Source organism: Papio anubis, unplaced genomic scaffold (genome assembly GCF_008728515.1).
Source record: "Papio anubis isolate 15944 unplaced genomic scaffold, Panubis1.0 scaffold175, whole genome shotgun sequence".
Lineage (NCBI taxonomy): Eukaryota > Metazoa > Chordata > Mammalia > Primates > Cercopithecidae > Papio > Papio anubis.
The window spans coordinates 128,099-152,074 of NW_022161746.1; the positions used below are offsets into that span (position 1 = coordinate 128,099).

General features: G+C 37.5%; 1 protein-coding gene across 2 annotated transcripts in view; it reads right to left on the minus strand.

Annotated features, from left to right (window-relative positions):
* Nucleotides 1-224: 224 nt before the first annotated feature.
* Nucleotides 225-23,976, minus strand: part of LOC116272723 (selenocysteine insertion sequence-binding protein 2-like) — a 44,966-nt gene continuing 21,214 nt past the window's right edge. For both annotated transcript variants that reach the window (XM_031661495.1, XM_031661494.1), the window contains 6 exons: nucleotides 23,267-23,399; nucleotides 20,760-20,922; nucleotides 12,457-12,677; nucleotides 11,417-11,571; nucleotides 7,960-8,179; nucleotides 225-4,518 (listed from right to left, as the gene is read on the minus strand). In XM_031661495.1, coding sequence (XP_031517355.1) covers nucleotides 3,836-4,518; nucleotides 7,960-8,179; nucleotides 11,417-11,571; nucleotides 12,457-12,677; nucleotides 20,760-20,922; nucleotides 23,267-23,399 — 1,575 coding nt within the window. In that variant the 3' untranslated portion in view covers nucleotides 225-3,835. The remainder of the gene's footprint in view (nucleotides 4,519-7,959; nucleotides 8,180-11,416; nucleotides 11,572-12,456; nucleotides 12,678-20,759; nucleotides 20,923-23,266; nucleotides 23,400-23,976) is intronic.

A 23,976-nucleotide genomic window follows, 5' to 3' on the forward strand; every position in this document is an offset into this window, starting at 1 on the left:
CTAACACCAGGATGGTTTCTGGCTAAATGCCTGGGCCCGTGCCACAGATCACACCGACCACCCCAGATGGAGATTTTTATTCTTAACTCCTTCGTGCCGATTTTAAAGCCTTTTCTGGCAACCCCATGTGACCACCAATCAATACTTGAGCTGGACTCTTTTTTCTGTCTTCCACATGTGGGGAAAGTCATGAACTCTTCAAGTATCTCTTCTGAAAGGACAGATTTCATTTCAATAATCATTTTATTAGTACAGAAGAATCCCCACTAGTATTTACATAGTGCAAAAAAGCTGTTATTACCCCCCAAATGTGATGTAACAATTATCCTTCATAGAGCAAAAGATGAAAATCCCTTCATGTTATAACTCACACTAATTTTGCTAGTTTTTTATTAGAGCATTACAATTAAGACATTAAATTATAAACTTATGTGGTATATTTAGAAATTAAATTATAAAATAATACAAATACTTTCAAGGTGTGATGTGCCAACAAAGTTTAAATTTTTCTCATTAGGATTCAGATTTCAGATTAGGCAAACAGTTTGGTTGATTCTGTGATGTATGTAAAGGTTGGAAGGGATGAGGGAGGAGGAAGATGTCTGTAAATAAATTATTTCACAGAATTTTTTTAAATCAAAAAAAGATAAACATTTTTAAATGGGTTAATGTTCTAACCTGTTGGCCCAACATACAGAAAATACATGACAAGGGTGTTTTTTTAAGCAAACAGCAGCTTTACAAACAGTAATACTTCTTTATACATATATTAAAGTAACAATGTGTTAAGATTGAACAGTTGTATGTTAAAGAGTTGAAAATGAATGTAGCATTCACTACTCATTTGCACATTTCAATTCCCACCCCTCCCTCCTCCCCCAGCTTATTTAGAAATCAGACAAGTACATATTTGGATATTAATTTCTCAGTATTTAAACTATGTAATTCCTTTTGACTAATTCTTTTCGAAATACTGGAATCATATAAAATACCATCTCTGCAAAAACAACCTCCAGTCAAAGCCAGTAAAAACTTCTCAATGTATAACACACATTACTTTTCCATGTTTAGTCAAAAGAAATATATTACATCATTTACAAACATATTTAAACCAAAAATTAAGCTAATATGAACATTTGTCTTTTGAGAAGTAATCTTCACAGCAAACAAACCTACTGAAGCAGAAATCTAACTTTGGAAGTGTAATTCATATTTTAGTTAATATACTTATATACGGAAATAGAAATCTATTATTAATTATTGCCAGTAAAACCACCTCTACACATTAAGAAAAAGAATCACTATGTTTTTTTATTTCTTGTGATGATGAACCTTTACTCTTTCCACTGGATCTCTTTATAGGTCTTCAAAGAGCCAAGCACGCCCACTTCAAAAAATACATAAAAACTTTCCTGATTTTCACAACTCCTCCAAAGTCTGTAATTCAATATTCCAAAATTTAAAGGAAACAAGTTACAAAGACGTGATTAATATTTATTTAAGCATGCTCTCAAAATGGTAACATTGCCTTTACTAATTCTTGGGTTGTCCTCTCGAGGTGACCTGTCTCATAAAAAGGCGATGGTGCCTTGGATTTGCTGGCAGAAGAGGTACTGCATATGCGAGAGCATTTACCGAACATAGAAATAAACACTTCTGAAGTCCATAGCAAAATTAAAAGTTACCAGTGTTCTGAAGATTTCCTCAACTTCTCTTTTGATACAAATGTCAAAAATCTAAAACGACAATTCATGTTCAGAAGAGATATAAAATATAAGAAACCTGTGAAAAGCCATCATCTCAAGGTCAAGAGTTATCTGAATCACTGACATCGAGCAAAGGAAATTTACACCATAAAAAGTATGAAAGTTTTGAAATTCACTTTTAAGACTGTCAGTAGTTCAAAACCTCTATCATTTCTTTAAATCAATGAACACTTCCAAATGTGTAGAGACAGTAAGATCTGCCACATATAAATCCATGAGTACTATTTCAGAGGCTTCATTCCTTACCTGCTGTGTTCCTTTAAGTATTGGATATTTAGTGCCTAGGAAGTCTATACTGGAGAACAGTTTAGACAGGACAGTATAATAATGTCCCCTTTTAGCACAATAATAAAGTTGATTGACTAACATTTTCTACACAGCAATGCTCCTAAACTTTCACAATTCACAAATACTAAATCACCAACCAAGAATCCAATCTCTCCAGTAATTAAATGCCAGCATTATAAAACATCAAAACTAGCACAGTAGTCCCAATGAGTTCAGTAAAGAATCTGCCCAATTCTTCTCTCCTGCCTCTGTGAGGCAAAGCCCTGCCCCAGATAATCAGGGCAGGGAAAATACCCCTTCCTTCTCAGTTGTGTGCCTGCTTATGGAAGCTTGTAAGTGGGAAACTGGCATACACACACACACACACGTGTGCATGTTGGGGGGGGGGGGGGGGGGGCAGTGGGGGGTGGTGGGGAGTTGGATGGAAGACACAAAAAATACAGTTTGTCATTCTTCCACCATTACATAAACTTGTAAAGTCACTAAAGTCCAGGTGGTGACTGACTAGCAAATAAAACATTTAGCTCATTTATTGTCTCCTAAGCAGGTATACAAACTCCTAGAGAAGGGCAGAGATAAATAATAGTGAATAGAGAATTAATACCTACATATCTGTATACTCTAAATCATCTAATAGTTTCAGCACAATTAGAACAACTTTCTCTTATCTTCTAAAACTTCCTCATCTAAGCCTTGATTATCAGGATACATGTCACAAGTTGTGCAAAGTTCCTTTCCCTGACCTCCTGACAGTAACTACGGTCATTGCTATGTGGAAGGTGCTCAAGGCTAGGTGCAAAATAGGTATCTTTTAAAAGGTGAAACGGTTTTGCACTCAGGACAAGTTTGGATACTCAATCAAATCCATATCTCAAATCAAGAGTCCTGAACCAGAAGCATGCAAGAGAACACACCAGTAGAAGACTTTGTTTCTGAAGAGTTTACATGTAAGTGCAGCAGTCATACAATCGGTTACAGTTATTCACCTGTCAAAATGTGCCTAACTTTTGTAAATAAGTCTATGTACAAGAGCATTCCTGAGGTAAGTAAGAAGCAAATATGAGAGAACCTGGAGGTCCTATCACGGGTGACTGTTCACTATTATAGACAGCATCTATCACTTTCCACAAATGAGGCTAGCTAGCTATAATCTAAGATGGTGGCTCCACTGCTAGCCGAAGTTTTGAAGACTCTGTTTTAGCCCATCCCAACATTAATTAATTACAATAATCAGTGACTTCTGACTAAACATTTGTGGACCACATAAAAGTTGCATCGATTTTTTAACATACAACACTGGTGGACTTAGTTACCCTCAGCCTTTTATTTAGTTTTCTGACTCCACCCCCAGTTCTTTTTTAAAGAAGCCCAAACAACTTTTTGGTCAAATTAGAGTAGAGGAGGTGGAATCCTGAAGCAAACACTGATAACTGCTTCTATCCTGAGAACCTTGTTCTTTAATTTTCAAAATAACTTTAAGTAAGCATTTGAAATTTATTTTCTTTAAGATCTGGTCTTCTTTTTATCATTATTTTTGATTACAAAATAAGCTGAAACAGATCTGAATTTTCCACACAGTTCTTAGAAAGAAAGACACCTGGATGCTAATCAAAAGCTAAGCTACAGATCACAACAAAACAAGTAAAAGCTACAAAAATATTTGTTGGGAATTAAATACGTATATTAAATACTGGACAGTGCAAAATGTTGAGATGAAGCATAAATGGTAATGGCTGCAACCCTTCCACAGCTGGAGATAGAGAGCCGACATTTCCTGAGAGTTACGTAGTTTGGGTTGTGTAATTAGAATCAGAGTGCTCTTTGTTGAGCAAGCTGCAGTTGCTGGACTTCTGCTGCCCAGGACTGGCCTGCTGGTCAGCAGTCCATGCCTCACTGTCCATCCCTGGCTCCAGCACCTCGGGCGTCTCTGCTTCCTCTTCTCCACTTTGCTCTACATTGTCTTCCTCAGAACCATTAAGGGTTTTTCCAAGCTGAAGGGTTTCCATAGTTCTCTGGGTCTCTGAGACCCAAGACTCAATTCGACTATTGAGCTGTACTTCTACAGATATGGGTTCATGAGTGTAATCTTCCTCCTCCTCCTCATCTTCATCATCTTCTTCTTCAAGCATGCCAGGTACAAGAGTGCTGGTGGTGCTGGTGATGGAGGAATTCAAAAGGTCTCGGCAACTGCCATCCAAAGAGCCAGTCTCTGTACTCTGCTGTGAGGCCCATTCCAGGTCATCTGGCTTCACTTCCTCTTTATCACTTGCTGTGGATTTCCCAGCACTTGTAGCTGAGGTAGTACTGCCTGTAGCCACTAATGATGGCTGCTTACCAATAGGGGGTGTGTCAAATGGAAGTTTACTGGGTTTTTCAGAAGTGCTGTGCTTACAGGATACCTCTTTCTCATTTTCTGATGTTTCCAGTCCATCTGAAGTTTCCACCATGTTTCTCCAATTTGTTTCTACAAATATCAAGCAGATTTTTTAAAACGTTCTGGAACACTGTTTCAAAATCATGCAACTCTTTAAAAACCCCCAAATAAGAAAGAACAACAAAATATATAAATTTGTTGGCTTAGAAACTGGAAAAACTACAAATTTAGTTTGTTTAGTACTAGTTTGAGAGAGAGAGAAAGTGTGTGCGCGCACGCTTGTGTGTGTGTGTGTATTTCAGATGGAGTCTTGCTCTTTTAGGCTGGAATGCAGCAGCATGATTTTGGCTCACTGCAGCCTTGACCTCCTAGGCTCAAGCTATCCTCCTATCCTGAGCTCCCCAAATGCTGGGATTACAGGTGAGCCACTGTGCCCAACCTAATTTAAATGTTATAAAGGGAAAATAATTCCCAAAAATGTACATTCAAGATAAAGAAACAGGGAGGTACAAATAAGTATATTAATGCTTCAGAATGCAAGAGCTCTTATACCAATGGGAGCTCACTGGCACTCATAAATAAAATCCATACACTCATGAAAATCAATGAACTGCCTAACTTTTTTGTGGCCTAGAGGTGTACTGGGCTCAAGGACCCACAACCCAAGAGATAGAAGAGCCAAGATGTCCAGCAACAATAGTTCTGATTTCATATGTTTGTACCATGCTCACTCAGCAAGTTATTTAAATTATCTTTTGGCCTGTAATGGGACATGTGTTTCCAATTATAAGCAAAGAATCCATCTATGCATTTCTAACATCTGTGAAAGGTTGTTTTATAACATATATATATAGCTTGGCTTACAAAGTGATTTTGGAAGACAAAAAAAGTATTATATACTAGAGTGGTGACAAACTAAATTATTTCTCATGATAGGAAATCAGTTGAAGGCAAAAAACATACCAATAATCAGTAAAGATCTCTCACCCTTCAATTTTTTCAGTTTTTTTTAAAAATAAAAATTCTATCATATTGACATTACAGCTACTATTTGCAGTTCATAGGTGTCAGTTGTAGCAAACCTATTCACACTAATATGTTCACTATGGTTACCATCTATGGACGATATATTGATACAGAGCGTATTTTGGGCACTTCAAGTCAGGATACATTGTCTGGGAAAAAATTTCTTTCCTGAAGCTTCTTTAGCATAGAATGAGTCCTTTCCACTCTAATTTCTACCTCATGAAAAAACAAAGAAAGAAAGAAACAAACAACACCTCCTTCTATATTCTCATTCTCAGCTAATGACATTATCATTTACACGATCTCAAAGCAGAAGAAACCTTATAGTAACCCTTGGTTCTACTTTTCTCTCCTATTAATATTATATCCCTTTAGTCCACTGAATTCACCACTATACCATGACACTGGTAGCTCAAAAACTACTAAATCTGTTTACTACTGCCTTAGCTCAGGCCTTCTTTTTCTTGCTGTTCATTTGTAGTATCTTCCTAACCAGTTTTGTGAATTGATTATATCATTGTCTAACTGGCTTTTTATCACCCTAGGATAGAATCCAAAATCCTTGGCGTGGCACAGCAAAGGCCTCCATGATCTGGCCCTTATCTATCATTCTGGTCCTATTTCATTCTGACCCTGAACCATGGGCCACACGCTCCCTGCTCAGTGTCATTTAAATTCTCACTGTTCCCTAAAGTTGCAACATAAGCTATACTCTTTCTGTAGATGTGTTTTCCTCCTTTCCCCTTCAGACTCCCATTCATCTTAAACTACTCTTAAATGTTAGTTCCTTCATGAAGTTTTTCCTGGCTCCTGAGACAGGCAATCGCTAACCTGAACTCCCACAGCACTTTTTACATATACAGTCAAAAGCTCTCGTTTTGTGTTTGCTGTTTCACCTTCCTCATCCCTCCTCACTTCCACTCCAGCTCATCTCTGTGTCCCTATGACTGGCATATAGTAAGTGCTAGAAAAAAAAAACAAAAAAACCAACCAAACAAAAAGTCTAGTAAGTGAAAATGTTCCTACATATATTTAATTACATATTAAAAAAAACTCCGAAAGGCATAAAATGTTTTAAAATTTTAGATGCACATTAACATTTCCTTTCAACAGTTTTTTTTCTAAAGAGAAATCCAAGACCCCGAGATTAACTGATAACACCTAAAACCTTTAGGCAGAATATAGAAAAACCAAGGCTTCAATCTTTGAACACTTTGAATCTGGTGCTTTCTGAAAACATCACCTCCATCTCTGAGACCTTCTTTTTATACTACCTGTGTTTATTTGTGCCCGTATGAATACCATTTGTTACTCTGTCATCTGTCCAAACCCACAGCTTTATAGGTTTCTCTTATGGCTTGCCTTTGAGATGTGGCATTTCACTATATAGAGAGGATCGCGCTCATTTACAATGTTAGCACTTTCCCTTTATCTTCTTAATTTTCAACTAGTATCACTCCTGCAAAAGAAACATGGCTGCCTCTAAACCAGTATCACCTGTCCCTGGCCAATAGTTTCCTAAGGGCCCACAACAACTTATAAATTGCCTCTGCTCTGAAGCTTTATTGAAAGCATTCCAAACATCTAACTACAATCACAGACAGGGAGGCCAGGAAGGGGAGTATGGGAAGAAAATGAGGACTCACTCTTTTTACATGTTAAATTTTAGGTGGCAACAAGCTATTTGATAACCTCCCAGAGAAAAGAAAAAAAGAACGAACAAAGAGTCAAATGAAAGAAGGTGGCTATACTATTTAAATTTTAAGAAAAGAAGAACAAAGAAAGTTACATAGGGAAAACAAATCATAAACTAAACCAAGAAAGAGAATTAAAGAGCTCAAAGTTTTATAGACTATAAGGCAAAGAAACGACTGAGATGTAGACTTCAATAAACAAATGTTAAACATTAAGTACTATTTTTTAGTCTGTATCTCTTTTTGATTACAATCAGACTTTACTTAAGGCAAATATCATGTCTAGGTTTTACAAGCTTAGAGTGAATAACATTCAGGTCTGTAGTTTACTTAGTAAATACAATATTAAAATTTTTTTTAAAATTTTTTTCTTTTTAAGATTAGTGCAGTAGTGAGAAGCGGGGAAAGAGCAGAACAAAGGAGATCAATCTATAACTGACTGTGAACAAATTAGATAATTCACTACCTTCAGACCAGCCCTTAGGAAATATAAAATTTTAGTAACTGAGCATAAAGTATTGGAATAAAACTTCCTAGTGTTTACTTAGTGACAGGTCACAAGTACGGTGTGTTTTGATTTTTAAAGCCCCCGAGGCTTTTTTAAAAATTTGGAACTGTGATTAAATTCCAGTGTCTCATAAGAAGTCTCAGTCCCAAATATTCTCCTGATTTTTAATGAACATGTTTAATGCAATGTTTTAAACCAAATTTCGAGCAACATTTGACTAGTCAAGAATAAAGATAGAAATAAAAGGCAGAATAGAAATCATCTCATAGTTTAGGTCATTTAAAATAGTATTCAACAACTTACCATATTCCTTTTCATTTACTTCAGAGATGGGTTCAGAAATGACACTGCAGAAAGAAATGGCACTTGCTGCAGAGGGGTTCCGAGAATGTCCCATGTGGTGTGGCACCTTCTTCACATTCTTCAAGGCTTCCTCAGCCTGCTCCTGTTCCATTGCTGCAACCATATCTTTATATGCTTTCCTGGCTTCCTCAGTGAGTTCTACTAACTTATTAAACAGGCTCTGAAAAGAAAGAGTATTTTGATTAATCCATTTTTGTTATACTTTTTATTCCTATTATGGATAATAAATATCTCTACTGTTTGTTTCAGGGTCAGACATACTTTCAATGGGGATAAAATCCAAATGGTATGCAAACCACAGAACCTTATGAAATTACTCTATAACTTACATTTACTGTTTAATTCTCACAAGTCTGAGGAAATTTCTTGATTCCAACACTAGCCACTAAATGTGATGTATTAAAATTCTTACAACATTCAACAAGTGCACTCTTCCTTTAGTGTCTGCCACTACAGAGGGTACAAAGATGACTGAACATCAACTCTACTCTCAAGGAACCTTCTATGTGGCTGGAAAAATATGGTAAGAGACACCTATAATCCAAGGCATAATACCTTAAATGCCTTGAGAGGTGTAAAGTGTTACAGCTTTTAGATGAGACATCAACTCTAAACTGCTGGGCATCACTGAGGAAGTCATGAAGGGAAGATGACATCAGCATTGGCCTGGAAAACGGTACAATTTTGAGGGGTGAAATCAGGGCCTTCAAAGCCAAATATGCAAAATCATTAATAAAGCTACAGACATAAGAAAAGTATAAGGCTTGTTAGGGGAGCAGTAAAGAATCTTATCTGGGTTACAATATAAGGGAATGAGTGTATTCTGAGTGATGTTCAGGAATGTAGAAGGAGATGGCAATCTCTATAGGAATTAAATTTTCCTGTATTGTTTATTTTTTGGAAGAACTAGATGACAAAAGTAAGCTGGTGATAATATGGATAGCTAGGACCTTGAAGATGATGAAAAGATAACACGAGATAGAAAAGCATGACTACTGGGCCAAATGCAAATTAGAATATAGAGCTTGGAAGTAGAATATGGAGCTAAAAAAACCAGAAGTTCTTTCATTGCTGAAACAAAAATAGGAACAAAATAAATAATTTCCGTGAAGTGGTAGGTACACTGAGCATACTCACATTTAATGAGATGGCAAAATTCAGCTGGGCATAGTGGCTCACGCCTGTAATCCCAGCACTTTGGAAGGCCGAGGTGGGTGGATCACCTGAAGATAGGAGTTCGAGACCAGCCCTGACCAACAAAGAGAAACCCTATCTCTACTAAAACTACAAAATTAGCCAGGCATGGTGGTGCATGCCTGTAATCCCAGCTACTCGGGAGGCTGAGGCAGGAGAATCACTTGAACCCAGGAGGCAGAGGTTGCGGTGAGCCGAGATCATGCCATTGCACTCCAGCCTGGGCAACAAGAGTGAAACTCCACCTCAAAAAAAATTAATAATAATAAGATGGCAAAATTCATATAGCATTAAAGTTGTACTTCAATAACTATGATACCTAATGATGTCCAAAGATTTAAGTTTCCACAGCCACCAGAAGGCCAATCTATATGACTTTTAGTTATGCCATAATTCTACAGCATCCCACTCCTGTTAAATGACCAATTTAGTATCACAATGCAACATACAACATTAAGTAAAGAATTTCAAATAATTAAACATAACCTGGACATTTTTGAGAATCTGTTTAATTTTATAGTAAGTATAAACCTTGAGATGAAAGCATGGCAAAAAGTGCTACATTGCTGTAGAATAATACGTCTCTGAAAATTCATCTCAAGACGGAAAAATATAAGTAGCCTCCTTTATCCAGCTCCACTTTAAACTGTTTAAAATAGCAGGTATAATATAGGATGCTGCTAATTGTATTAATTTTGAAGAGTGGTGGGTGTTACCTACTGGTAGTGTAAAAAAATATATTCAGGATTTATTATTTTTAAAAAGGAAGACAGATTCCGTTAAAAAAAAATGACAGCCCCTATGTGGTTACATGTAACAGGCTTGACAAATATTTGCAGTGTTTAATAAACCATGCATTGAAGTGAAAACAGTAAAAAGAAAACATGCAAATGGATATGTGAGTTTAACATTGGTTTTACAATATAAAAAAAGAAAGAAATTGTTAGGAATAAAGGAATATAAGGAAAGAGAAGAAAAACTGAAGAGAGATGCTAAGATCAAGGAATAAAAGCCTTGAATGTGAGGGTAAAGACTGGAAGCTTAATTCAAAGATTAGTTCTATAAGATGGTAAAAGTAACAGGTGCACTACCATTCACTGTGAATAGACATACTTGATAATATACCAAGCTGGTCTGGAACTCCTGGGGTCAAGCGCTCCTCCCACCTCAGCCTCCCAAGTGACTGGGCTAACAGGCAAGAAATTCTCACATATAGTCTAGCATAGTGGGCAGATATACATCTATCTCACAATTTCATTCAACAAACATTTATTGCCTGCTTATACTCAAGCAATGTGAAAGGTGTCAGGAATATAAAGACAAAGGAAGGGGGCTGTCACCAAGGAATTCACAGTTAAAGGGAAAGAAACATACATAACCTACAGCAAGGCAGTGTGTTATGCTAAACGTGACAAAAGCATGGGCTATTGTGGGAGCACAAATATTATTTATATGCTCATAGAGCAGGTGGGTAGAGAATTTCATGGGTGGTGGGAAAGAAACAGAATGGACAGGGGAATGTAGGATATGCAAACATGGTGACTGGATAGACACACAAAAATAGTGTGGTTGGCAAAAACAGTCTGTCAATGATATCACAAAGTACTTTAGAATCACCTTCGTAAAAAAACAGTCTTAAACACTACAGTTGATGAGCATTATGCTAAATTAATAACCATTATATTATCAGCTCCTATAGATAAAGATCAATATTAGCAGATTGCCAGAGAGATGATGGTTGATAGTATCACGGGTACAACTATTGTGACAATTGGTTTAGAAATTCCATTTTCTAAAGGAAAATCCCTTCCAATTAAAGGATTCTTTTGTCTCCTGATTCCTAGTAGCACAAAATATACCCATCTAGAGACTGAAGAAATTACATTACATAATATCAGATATCTTTAACCAGCAGTAAAATAAATTACCAAGTACTATGCAGTTGAGCCCGGAAGAAAAAACCACTTTGGCAGAAATAGGAACTAAAACCTTTTCAAAATGCTTTAGGATTCATCTACATAAATCTTTTCCACCACTAAAAAAGGAAATGTAATACTCAAAAAATTTCCACTCATTCTTTGAGGGTTGTCAACTCACTCCTTCAAATGCTTAAACATAACACTGGCATATGTCAATTGAAAAATGTGCTATCTGGGGGATGTATGTGCTGGAGAGCAAGAGTGTGTGTCTTCTAAATTCTTACCTCAGCACCAAAGTAGTTGAAGATTCCCACTACGCTAACAGGAACCAGCTTGTTCACACAGCGTCCTAGTGCTTTCCTTCCAAGGGCAAACACAAAAGGAATTTCTTGTTCCCGTGCCATGGCTATAACATTATAGAGGGCCTCATCAAGACCACCTGAGAAAATCAACACACAGAAAGGCTTTTAGTTGTTGCCTACATGGAGCTAATTGCACACCCGACAGCTAAAGCATAAAACATTGCAGCAAAGAATTCTATGAACGCTTGTAGCACTTACGCTGTTACACACATTATCCTATTTGATTTTATACTACATATGGAAGTATATATGTATTTTCTTTCTCCCCTATTAAATTCCAAATTCCCTCAAATCCAGTGTTTTTCTTTCTCCATAGGGATTAGCATAGCAGCAATCAAACTGCAATTCAGCAAATATTTATTATAAAGAAATTAATTCAAATTGTTAATGGCTGACTCGCAAATCTTTCAGTTCAAGAAAAGATCTCTCACAATGCAATGAGATCGATTATACATTACTGGTCTCACTGATATTCCTCGCCATGCATATGCCTACTACTTCTACCTGCTTTGTCTACTATGGTCACCTAAAGTTGCCCATCAAAAAGGACAAATAAGGATGCATGATGTAGTTCAAAGTACTTGTGTGCTGGTTTGCATAAGTGCCTCTAAATGAAACTGCTGCTGAGAGACAAATCACCACCATAAAATTTTAAAAGCAGAATATATTTGCCAAAGAAATGCATTCTGGATAGACCTCCATCTGATCACAACAGAAGGGACAGTTGGTGGGCCAAACTGAAATCTTCCACTGGTATTCATACATGAGGATTTTATTTACAATCCAGTCTCAATTCTACTACTTAATTTCAGGTATTGAAAGACTGCATTTTCTTTTCTCATGCTCCAATATTCTGCTTTATACCTAAACTCTGATGAGAAAGACATATGGCTTCCACTTTATATTCACTGAATATCCTACAGCTATACTATCAAAATACTTCAAAAGCAAAAAGCGCATACCTTTTGACTGGATTTTTTCACAGTTTGGAGAAATTATAACACACTTGATCTTGTTTAACTTCATATGTTTGGTAACTTCTCTTAGACCCATAACGAGTCGTCTCCTTGCTTTTGCTCTCACAGGATCTTTTTGGTAGATGCGTTCCTGGAAACTGACAAGCTCTTGGAGAAGAAGAGTCACACATTCATCAATCTCTTTACAAAGAACCTGATTACAATACCTGTAAAGAAAACCAAAATGGGTAACTCCATCCTAATTTTTCCCCTATAGTTATAAAACTACCTTAAGGAAATATCTCTAAGAGAAAATATATCTGGCAAGAAGTTTTCATGAAAAGTCTTTTAAAGAAGTGTTTAAAACTTCTTAAATTCTTCAGTCAATTACAAAAACAGAAGGGTGATACAGATATTCCTTGTTTCTGCATTTCAAATAGGCAGATTTGATTCCGAAATTTTTTTTAAGTATTCAATAAATGCTTGCTTTTATTATGACACTGGTTTTATTCATCACTTTATCCCCATCACCTAGAAAAAGGCACATACTAAGCACTTAAAAATATCTGATAAATCAACAAATATATTTGTTGTCTTCCATGTTGTATTCTTTTTTTTTTTTTTTTTAATTATCCTTTAAGTTCTGGGATACACGTGCAGAATATGCAGGTTTGTTACATAGGTATACACGTGTCATGGTGGTTTGCTGCATCCATCAACCTGTCATCTACATTAGGTATTTATCCTAATGCTATCCCTCTCCACCCCCCACCCCGACAGGCCCCAGTGTGTGATGTTCCCCTCCCCGTGTCCATGTGTTCTAATTGTTCAACTCCCACTTACGAGTGAAAACATGCAGTGTTTGGTTTTCTGTTCCTGTGTTAGTTTGCTGAGAATCATGGTTTCCAGCTTCATCCATGTCCCTGCAAAGAACATGAACTCATCCTTTTTTATGGCTGTATAGTATTCCATGGTGTGTATGTGCCACATTTTCTTTATCCAGTCTATCACTGATGGGCATTTGGGTTGGTTCCAAGTCTTTGCTATTGTGAATAGTGCTGCAATAAACATACGTGTGCATGTGTCTTTATAGCAGAGTGATTTAGAATCCTTTGGGTATAGACCCAGTAATGCGATTGCTGGGTCAAATGGTATTTCTGATTCTAGATCCTTGAGGAATCGACACAGTCTTCCACAATGGTTGAACTAATTTACACTCATACCAACTGTGTAAAAGCATTCCTATTTCTCTGCATCCTCTCTAGTGTCTGTTGTTTCCTGACTTTTTAATGACTGCCATTCTAACTGGCATGAGATGGTATCTCATGGTGGTTTTGACTTGCATTTCTCTAATGACCAATGATGATGAGTTTTCATGTTTCTTGGCCGCATAAATGTCTTCTTTTGAGAAGTGTCTGTTCATATCCTTTGCCCACTTTTTGATGGGGTTTTTTTTCTTGTAAATTTGTTTAAGTTCTTTGTAGATTCTAATATTAGCCCTTTGTCAGATGGATAGATTGCAAAAATTTTCTCCCATTCTGTAGGCTGCCTGTTCACTCTGATGGTAGTTTCTTTTGCTGTGCAGAAGCTCTTCAGTTTAACTAGATCCCATTTGTCAATTTTGGCTTTTGTTGCCATTACTTTTGGTGTTTTAGTCATGCAGTCTTTGCCCATGCCTATGTCCTGAATGCTACTGCCTAGGTTTTCTTCCAGGTTTTTTATGGTTTTAGGTTTTATGTTTAAGCCATTACTCCATTTTGAGTTAACTTTTGTATAAGGTGTAAGAAAGGGGTCCCGTTTTAGTTTTCTGCATATGGCTAGCCAGTTTTCCCAACAGCATTTATTAAATAGGGAATCCTTTCCCCATTGCTTGTTTTTGTCAGGTTTGTCAAAGATCAGAAGGTGGTAGATGTGTGGAGTTACTTCTGAGGCCTCTGTTCTGTTCCATTGGTCTATGTATCTGTTTTGGTACCAGTACCATGCTGTTTTGGTTACTGTAGCCTTGTAGTAAAGTTTGAAGTCAGGTAGTGTGATGCCTCCAGCTTCGTTCTTTTTGTTTAGGGTTGTCTTGGCTATATGGACTCTTTTTTGGTTCCATATGAAGTTTAAAGTAGTTTTTTCTAATTCTGTCAATAAAGTCTATGGTAGCTTGATGGGGGTAGCACTGAATCTATAAATTACTTTGGGCAGTATGGTCATTTTCACAATACTGATTCTTCCTATCCATGAGTATGGAATGTTTTTCCATTTGTTTGTGTCCTCTCATTTCCTTGAGCAGTGGTTTGTAGTTCTCCTTGAAGAGGTCCTTCACATCCCTTGTTAAGTTGGATTCCTAGGTATTTTATTCTCTTTGTAGCAACTGTGAATGGGAGTTTTCACTCATGATTTGGCTCTCCGTTTGTCTATTATTGGTGTATAGGAATGCTTGTGATTTTTGCACATTGATTTTGTATCCTGAGACTTTGCTGAAGTCGCTTATCAGCTTAAGGAGATTTGGGGCTGAGACGATGGGGTTTTCTAAATATACAATCATGTCATCTGCAAACAGGGACAATTCAACTTCCTCTCTTCCTATTTGAATACACTTTATTTCTTTCTCTTGCCTGATTGCCCTGGCCAGAACTTCCAACACTATGTTGAATAGGAGTGGTGAGAGAGAGGGCATCCTTGTCTTGTGTTGGTTTTCAAAGGGAATGCTTCCAGCTTTTGCCCATTCAGTATGATATTGGCTGTAGGTTTGTCACAAATAGCTCTTATTATTTTGAGATACATTCCATCAATACCTAGTTTTTTGAGAGTTTTTAGCATGAAGGGCTGTTGAATTTTATTGAGGGGCTTTTCTGCATCTATTGAGATAATCATGTGAGTTTTATCATTGGATCTCTTTATGTGATGGATTATGTTTATTGATTTGCATATGGTGGACCAGCCTTGCATTGAAGGGATGAAGCCGACTTGATCGTGGTGGATAAGCTTTTTGATGTGCTGCTGCATTTGTTTTGCCAGTATTTTATTGAGGATTTTTGCATCGATGTTCATCAGGGATATTGGCCTGAAATTTTCTTTTTCTGTTGTGTGTCTGCCAGGTCTTGGTATCAGGATGAAGTAGGCCTCATAAAATGAGTTAGGGAGGAGTTCCTCTTTTTCTATTGTTTGGAATAGTTTCAGAAGGAATGGTACCAGCTCCTCTTTGTAACTCTGGTAGAATTCAGCTGTGAATCTATCCAGTTCTGGGTTTTTGGCTGGTAGGCTATTAATTACTGCCTCAATTTCAGAACTTGTTATTGCTCTATTCAGGGATTCGACTTCTTCCTGGTTTAGTCTTGGGAGGGTGTATGTGTCCAGGAAATTATCCATTTCTTCTAGATTTTCTAGTTTATTTGCATAGAGGTGTTTATAGTATTCTCTGATGGTAGTTTGTATTTCTATGGAATCAGTGGTGATATCCCCTTTATCATTTTTTATTGTGTCTATTTGATTCTTCTCTCTTTTCTATTAGTCTGGCTAGTGGTCTATTTTGTTAACCTTTTCAAAAAACCAGCTCCTAGATTCACTGATTGTTTGAAGGGTTTTTTTGTGTCTCTGTCTCCTTTAGTTCTGCTCTGATCTCAGTTATTTCTTCTCTTCTGCTAGTTTTTCAATTTGTTTGCTCTTGCTTCTCTAGTTCTTTTAATTGTGACGTTAGGGTGTTGATCTGAGATCTTTCCCACTTTCTCCTGTGGGGATTTAGTGCTATAAATTTTCCTCTAAACACTGCTTTAGCTGTGTCCCAGAGATTCTAGTACATTGTGTCTTTGTTCTCATTGGTTTCAAAGAACTTATTTATCTCTGCCTTAATTTCGTTATTTACCCAGTAGTCATTCAGGAACATGTTGTTCAATTTCCATGTAGTTGTGCAGTTTTGAGTGAGTTTCTTAATCCTGAGTTCTAATTTGACTGCACTTGTTTTGAGAGACTGTTTTTTATGATTTCCATTCTTTTGCATTTGCTGAGGAAGGTTTTACATTCCAATTATGTGGTCAATTTTAGAATAAGTGCGATGTGGTGCTGAGAAGAATGTATAATTTGTGATTTGGGGTGGAGAGTTACGTAGACGTCTAATAGGTCCGCTTGGTCCAGAGCTGAGTTCAAGTCTTAAATATCCTTATTAATTTTCTGTCTTGTTGATCTGTCTAATATTGACAGTGGGGTATTAAAGTCTCCCACTATTGGCTGGGTGCAGTGGCTCACGCCTGTAATCCCAGCACTTTGGGAGACCAAGGTGGGTGGATCACCTGAGGTCAGAACACTAAGACCAGCCTGGCCAACATGGCGAAACCCTGTCTCTACTAAAAATACAAAAATTAGCCAGGCGTGGTGGCATGGGCCTGTAGTCCCAGCTATTCAGGAGGCTGAGGCAGGAGAATCGCTTGAACTCGGGAGGTGGAGGTTGCAATGAGCTGAGATAGTGCCACTGCACTCCAGCCTGGGTGACAGAGCAAGACTCCATCTCAAAAAAAAAAGTCTCCCACTATTGTTGTGTGGGAGTCTAAGTCTCTTTGTAGGTCTCTAAGAACTTGCTTTATGAATCTGGGTGCTCTTGTATTGGGTGCATATATATTTGGGATAGTTAGCTCATCTTGATGCACTGATCCTTTACCATTATGTAATGCCCTTCTTTGTCTCTTTTGATCTTATTTGTTTAAAGTCTGTTTTATCAGAGAGGAGGATTACAACCCTTGCTTTTTTTTTTTTTTTTTTTTTTGCTTTCCATTTGCTTGGTAAATATTCCTCCATCCTTTTATTTTGAGCCTATGTGTGTCTTTGCATGTGAGATGGGTCTCCTGAATACAGGACACTAATGGCTCTTGACTCTTTATCCAATTTGACAGTCCATGTCTTTTAATTGGGGCATTTAGCCCATTTACATTTACAGTTAATATTGTTATGTGTGAATCTGATCCTGTCATTATGATGCTAGCTGGTTATTTTGCCCCTTAGTTGATGCAGTTTCTTCATAGTGTCGATGGTCTACAATTTAGTATGTTTTTACAGTGGCTGGTACTGGTTTTTCCTTTCCATATTTAGTGCTTCCTTCAGCAGCTCTTGTAAGGGAGGCCTGGTGGTGACAAAATCTCTCAGCATTTACTTGTCTGTATAGGATTTTATTTCTCCTTTGTTTATGAAGCTCAGTTTGGCTGAATTTGAAATTCTGGGTTGAAAATTCTTTTCTTTTAAGAATGTTGAATATTGGTCCCACTCTGGCTTGTAGGGTTTCTGCAGAGAGATCTGCTGTTAGTCTGCTGGGTTTCCCTTTGTGGGTAACCCGGCCTTTCTCTCTGGCTGCCCTTAACATTTTTTCCTTCATTTCAACCTTGGTGAATCTGATGCTTTGTGTCTTGGGCTTATTATTCTCGAGGAGTATCTTTGTGGTGTTCTCTGTATTTCCTGAATTTGAATGTTGGCCTGTCATGCTAGGTTGGGGAAGTTCTGGATAATATCCTGAAGAGTGTTTTCCAACTTGGTTCCATTCTCCTCGTCACTTTCAAGTACACCAATCTAACGTAGGTTTGGCCTTTTCATATATTTCATATTTCTTGGAGGCTTTGTTCGTTCCTTTTCATTCTTTTTTCTCTAATCTTGTCTTTACAATTTATTTCATTAATTTCATCTTCAATCACTGATATCCTTTCTTCCGCTCGATTGATTCAGCTATTGATACTTGTGTATGCTTCACAAAGTTCTCGTGCTGTTTTTCAGCTCCATCAGGCAATTTATTATGTTCTCTAAACTAGTTATTCTAGTTAGCAATTCCTCTAACCTTTTTTCAAGGTTCTTAGCTTCCTTGCATTGAAGTAGAACATACTCCTTTAGCTTGGAGGAGTTTGTTATTACCCACCTTCTGAAGCCTACTTCTGTCAATTTGTCAAACTCATTCTTCGTCCAGTTTTGTTCCCTTGCTGGCGAGGAGTTGTGATCCTTTGGAGGAGAAGAGGCGTTCTGGTTTTTGGAATTTTCAGCCTTTTTGTGCTGGTTTTTCCTCATCTTTGTGGATTTATCTACCTTTGGTCTTTGATGTTGGTGACCTTCAGTGGGGTTTTTGTGTGGACATCCTTTTTGTTGATGTTGATGCTATTCCTTTCTGTTTGTTAGTTTTCCTTCTAACAGTCAGGCCCCTCTGCTGCAGGTCTGCTGGAGTTTGCTGGAGGTCCACTCCAGACCCTTTTTGCCTGGGTATCACCAGCAGAGGCTACAGAACAGCAAAGATTGCTGCCAGTTCCTTCCTCTGGAAGCTTCGTCCCAGAAGGGCACCCACCAGATGCCAGCCGGAGCTCTCCTGTTATGAGGTTTCTGTCAACCCCTGCTGGGAGGTGTTTCCCATTCAGAGGCTCGGGGGTCAGGGACCCACTTGAGGAGGCAGTCTGTCCCTTAGCAGAGCTCAAATGCTGTGCTGGGAGATCCGCTGCTCCTTTCAGAGCCAGCAGACAGGAACACTTAAGTCTGCTGAAGCTGCGTCCACAGCTGCCCCTTCCCCCAGGTGCTCTGATCCAGGCAGATGGGAGTTTTCTCTGTAAGCCCGTGACTGGGGCTGCTGCCTTTCTTTCAGAGATGCCATGCCCAGAGAGGAGGGATCTAGAGAGGCAGTCTGGCTACAGCGGCTTTGCCAAGCTTGATTCGGATAGATTTTATGTAAAGGATAAGTTAACCTAAGGACTATAAGAATTACTAATTATTAAATTCCTAAGGATATAAACCAAATGACAGCTGCTATTAGATAAAAACAAATGATTTTGGTAAAGAGTTACTAAAGATGCTTCTAGTAGGAAAGATACACGATTTCTAACTGAATGTCCTATTACCAACAATTCCTCCTCTGGGCTCGGATAGATTTCCGGGCATTGGCTTTCTCAGTCATAAAAATAAGGAGCTAGGTAAAATGGCCTCAAGGGTCCCTAGAGCTCCGAAAATTTATGGCTATGGAGGATGAATTCAATAATTAAACTGAAGCCAAAACCAAAGAGGTCATGAGGTAAAAATCACATGCCTCTACATCAGACAAAGCAAATGAATAGGGCTCTCTGTGAAATTATGTATGACTATAACATGAGAAACAGAAAGTCAGAAGTGTGAGGCCACTAAAGTACCTAATTTCTGGGATAAAGAAATCATCTAAGTATATACTTCTCCTGTATGCTCTTTCCATCTTTTCTAGTAATCGTCCCTCATGTCTACCATAAGCAGGTACTTAATAGGGAGAATTGGTGTTTCTTACCTATGAATAACCAAGGCAAGCAAATTTCTACTTTTAAATTATATTATATAGTGGGAAAATCTGTGCCTGTTCTTCTTTGGTGCAAAACAATTTGCAGTGGAATTTTTTGTATTTCTGTGAAAAATAATTAAATAAGTACAAGTATGACACTACTTCAGAAGAATATATATAAATGGAGAGACTGAGGAACATTTAACTGTCAAAGTATGCCAAATTCAAGAATGCAATCAGACTAGAACATCCCAAAATGCAATTTTCTTCATTCTTTTTTTCCTTTTTTCCTTCAAGCTGTTCATTTCATACATAACATTTTATCCCCCAAGTGTTTCATTTGCTCCATATCTGTGATTTGACATTTAATTAGCTTTCCAAAGTTAGGCAAGAAGTATTTGCTCAAAAACAATGGTATAAGGAAATGGAACAGAATAAACCAAAGTAATTTGGACTCAGATTATACTTTCACCCTGGGATTCTTTCATATGTCATTTCTAAAGGTAAAATTAATTCATCAACATAAATGTTAAAATCTTAAAAATCTTTCACAGCAATAACTGTTAAAGCTATCCACAGATGGGGTATCATATTCCGTGATCCCCCAGTTATCTCAATTTAAGAACTTAGAAATACTTGCACAAATAGTTTTATGTAATAGGTTCATTTCATATAACAGGGTCTTAGAAACCTATTATTAATTGATTAGAGTGATCTTTTGAAGGGACAATAATATAAACAAAAAAGCAAAAGCAGTTGTAGGAGGAAAACTGATAGTACAACATTTAATATATAAGATGTTAAGAGTCTAGATTTCTAAAATGGAAATACTATCTGATATAAAGAGAATATACTTACTGTCAAATCACTCTCACGTGAATACTAACAGCAGACAGAGGCAATGCTTTAAATAAATAAACTCAGCTGTTAAACAAAATCCGAAAGGACTTAAAGATCTCTAGTGTTTTGTCTGCTCGACTCACTGAGTAACAATGACAATACTAAATTCACAACTACAATCAAGATCCTTAAACTATTCAACCTCAATAATGAGTATAAAACTTACTCTCTAAATCTTTTGCTGTGGATTTTGGTTATTGTTGAAGATGCCATTGGACTGCCTATTCCAGAACTAGCTGGAGAGCCTTGTGACACAGGTGTCATACAGTACGGAGAGTTCTGACTTGCTGGAGAGAGTGAAGTATCACTGGGCATGCTCAGTCCAGTATCTGTGGAGATGTGGAGTGAAGGGAAAAAATTTAGAAACTTCAAATGCTGAAAAGCTCTACGTTGATCAATGTAATTTAGAATGGCCGTTGTCTTTTGGGTCATTTCCAGATTTTCCAGAAGCTAATAAAGTGGGCATTTTTCATATCATAAATAAACATGTTCCATACACTAAAAAAATTAAATTCTCCTATTGTCTGTTGAAGTATACTCTTAGCCAGGTGAGGTGGTGCATGCCTGTGGTCCCAGCTACTCGGGAGGGTGAGGTGAGAAAATCGCTTGAATCTGGAAGTTTCAGGTCAGCCTGAGAAACACTGTGAGACTTCCATCTCTTAAAAAAAAAAAATTTCTTCTCTCTCAAAAGTTAAGCATAGCCCAGAAGTCTCCACAGGGGCGAAGAAGAATATACATTATCTAAAACATGTATTCCTAGAGAATTTACATTAAAAAGCAAAAATCTGCACCTCTTAGGCCAGGCCTGGTGGCTCATGACTGTAATCCCAGCACTCTGGGAGGCCAAGGCAGAAGATTACTTGAGGTCCAGGGTTCAAGACCAGTCTGGCCAACATGGTGAAACCCCGTCTCTACTAAAAATGCAAATAAATTAGCTGGGCATGGTGGCACATGCCTGTAGTCCCAGCTACTCGGGAGGCTAAGGCAGAAGAATAGCTTGAACCCGGGAGGTGGAGGTTGCAGCGAGCCGAGATCGCGCCACTGCACTCCAGCCTGGGCAACAACAGAGATTCTATCACACGTACACACACAAAAAAATCTATACCTCTTTCCAGATCACATTACTCACTTCCTCATTTCTAGTTTTCCATCTATTTCTTAGAAATCTTTTTTTTTTTTTTATTTTTTTAAACTTCCCATTATTGCTGGCATTGACAAATTCTACCTCACCCTCTCCACACCACTCCTGATTCTCCAGGCACCACTCCGGTTTCTCTCTTATTTGGTCTTTGCTTCTGTGTTCAAGAAGCCACATTATTAAATGCCATTTCTTGACTCTACTGTCTCCTTCGTTTAGTTACTGCTTCTTTCCCAAACAGCCAAACTCAAGAAATTAGCTCGTATTTGTATATCTAGTCCATTAATTAGCAAAGTTACACATGGTTTTTTTTTTTCTTTCTTTCTTTTTGATACAGGGTCTCACTTTGTCATCCGGGCTGGAGTGCAGTGGCATGATCTCCACTCATTGCAGTCTCGACCTCCTGGGTTCAACCAATCCTCCCACTTTAGTGCCCCAAGTAGCTTGGACTGTAAGCGTAAGTCAACATGCCCAGCTAATTCTATTTTTTTTTGTAGAGACAGGGTTTCGCCTTGTTGCCCAGGCTGGTCTCGAACTCCTGAGCTCAAGAGATCTGCCCATCTTGGCTTCCCAAAGTGTTAGGATTATAGGTGTGAGCCACTGCGCCCAGCCCACATGTATCTTCTTACCTTCCTACTAGGCTGTAAGTTCTTCAACAGCAGGACCTGTCTACTATATATATATCTTTATTACATTCCCCAACGTCCTCTTGCTACTCTAGTTACTAAAATACATGGGGTAAGCATTCAGTAAACATTTGCTGAATGAATGGATGGATGATTACACCTAAAAACAGGGAATCATTAAACTGAGAATAAAAGCGAACCCTAAACAAACTTCTCTGGTGAACAATCCTTAGAAATCAACTCATTTTTCTAAAAACAATGAAACATTGTTGCTTAATCTACATGTAAACCAGATTTAAATGTGTTGCAAAAACTTGGGCAATAAAGATATACTAGCAGAAAAATATTTCTTCTGTGGTGGTATAAATATTAGAAGAAATCTGTGGTTTTGCTAAGTTACCAATTGGAATCATGTGTTGCTACTTAATGTATGACACTGAATCTTACTGACCAACTAGATTCTGCTTTGCAATTGCATTCATTGTGGCATTGTGGCATATGTATTAATTCCACAAAAGCAAGAAAATCAACAAAAATGACTCGATGAAAAATAGCCCCACAAAGAAAGATAGCCAACAGTGTTCTGGACGTAAAAGAAAACAAAATGAAAATACTTGTGACAATTCCAGAGATCTCGTGCATTCGTGAGATCTTAATTTTGAGGGTTCACTACAAATTCAGGATTTAAGCCTCAAAAATGTCATAGGCCTACTATATAACATCTGTCCCCTTCTCTTTAACCATCTCCCTACAAAAGCATCTTTAAAAGAAACCACTCTAAAAAATAAAGAGATTTATGTAAAATATGGAGCACATCTTTCAATCAGGAGCATAACTAGTGATAGCTTACATATCTATTAAAATATTTCAGACCATTCCATGAGAGGGGAGAAAGGGGGACCTCCTTACCTTCCTGGGAAACAATCTCCTGTGGCAAATCATCAATAAAATCTAAGTGCATTTCTGTTGGTTCCTCAGATCCCAAAAGATTATGGTCCACAGTTAAGCGCCCCTTCTTTTCCTCTCTTTCTTTTAAAATAACCTAAAAGTTATACCAGTCTTTAATTACTGATAACTCTTCAACTATGTACAAATGATGACAATATACATTAAACACAGGTATAGTAGTTCACTTAAACATGAACATGAGAAGTTTGGCTAACTGGCAAAAAGGCAAATGTTATTTCAGACACTGTAACTTGAAGGAAGTACTGCACACAAAATAAAGAAAAGCAATTATATTATAGAATATACAGCTATCAAACCATACCCATCTGATTCTTTAAATCCTGGGTGACAAACTAGTTTCCAAAAAAAAAAAAGGGTAAATTAAAAAGTTTAGAACCCAGGTCATACAGTTACACTTGATTGACATTCTACAGTTTTCAATTATCTGGAACCAAATTATCTCATTTTGAACCTCTTAACAATGGTGAGTTAAATAAAATATGATGCCCAATTTATAGATGAGAAGGATGAGAGTAAAATGGTTGCCTAAAATGACATATAGCACTGAACTTAGTACTGAAATCCAGGGCTTCTGATTCCTGGAGTCTAATGTTCCGGGATACTAAATATTTAACTTTTTTTTAACTTTATAGAAATAATTCATTTTCCAG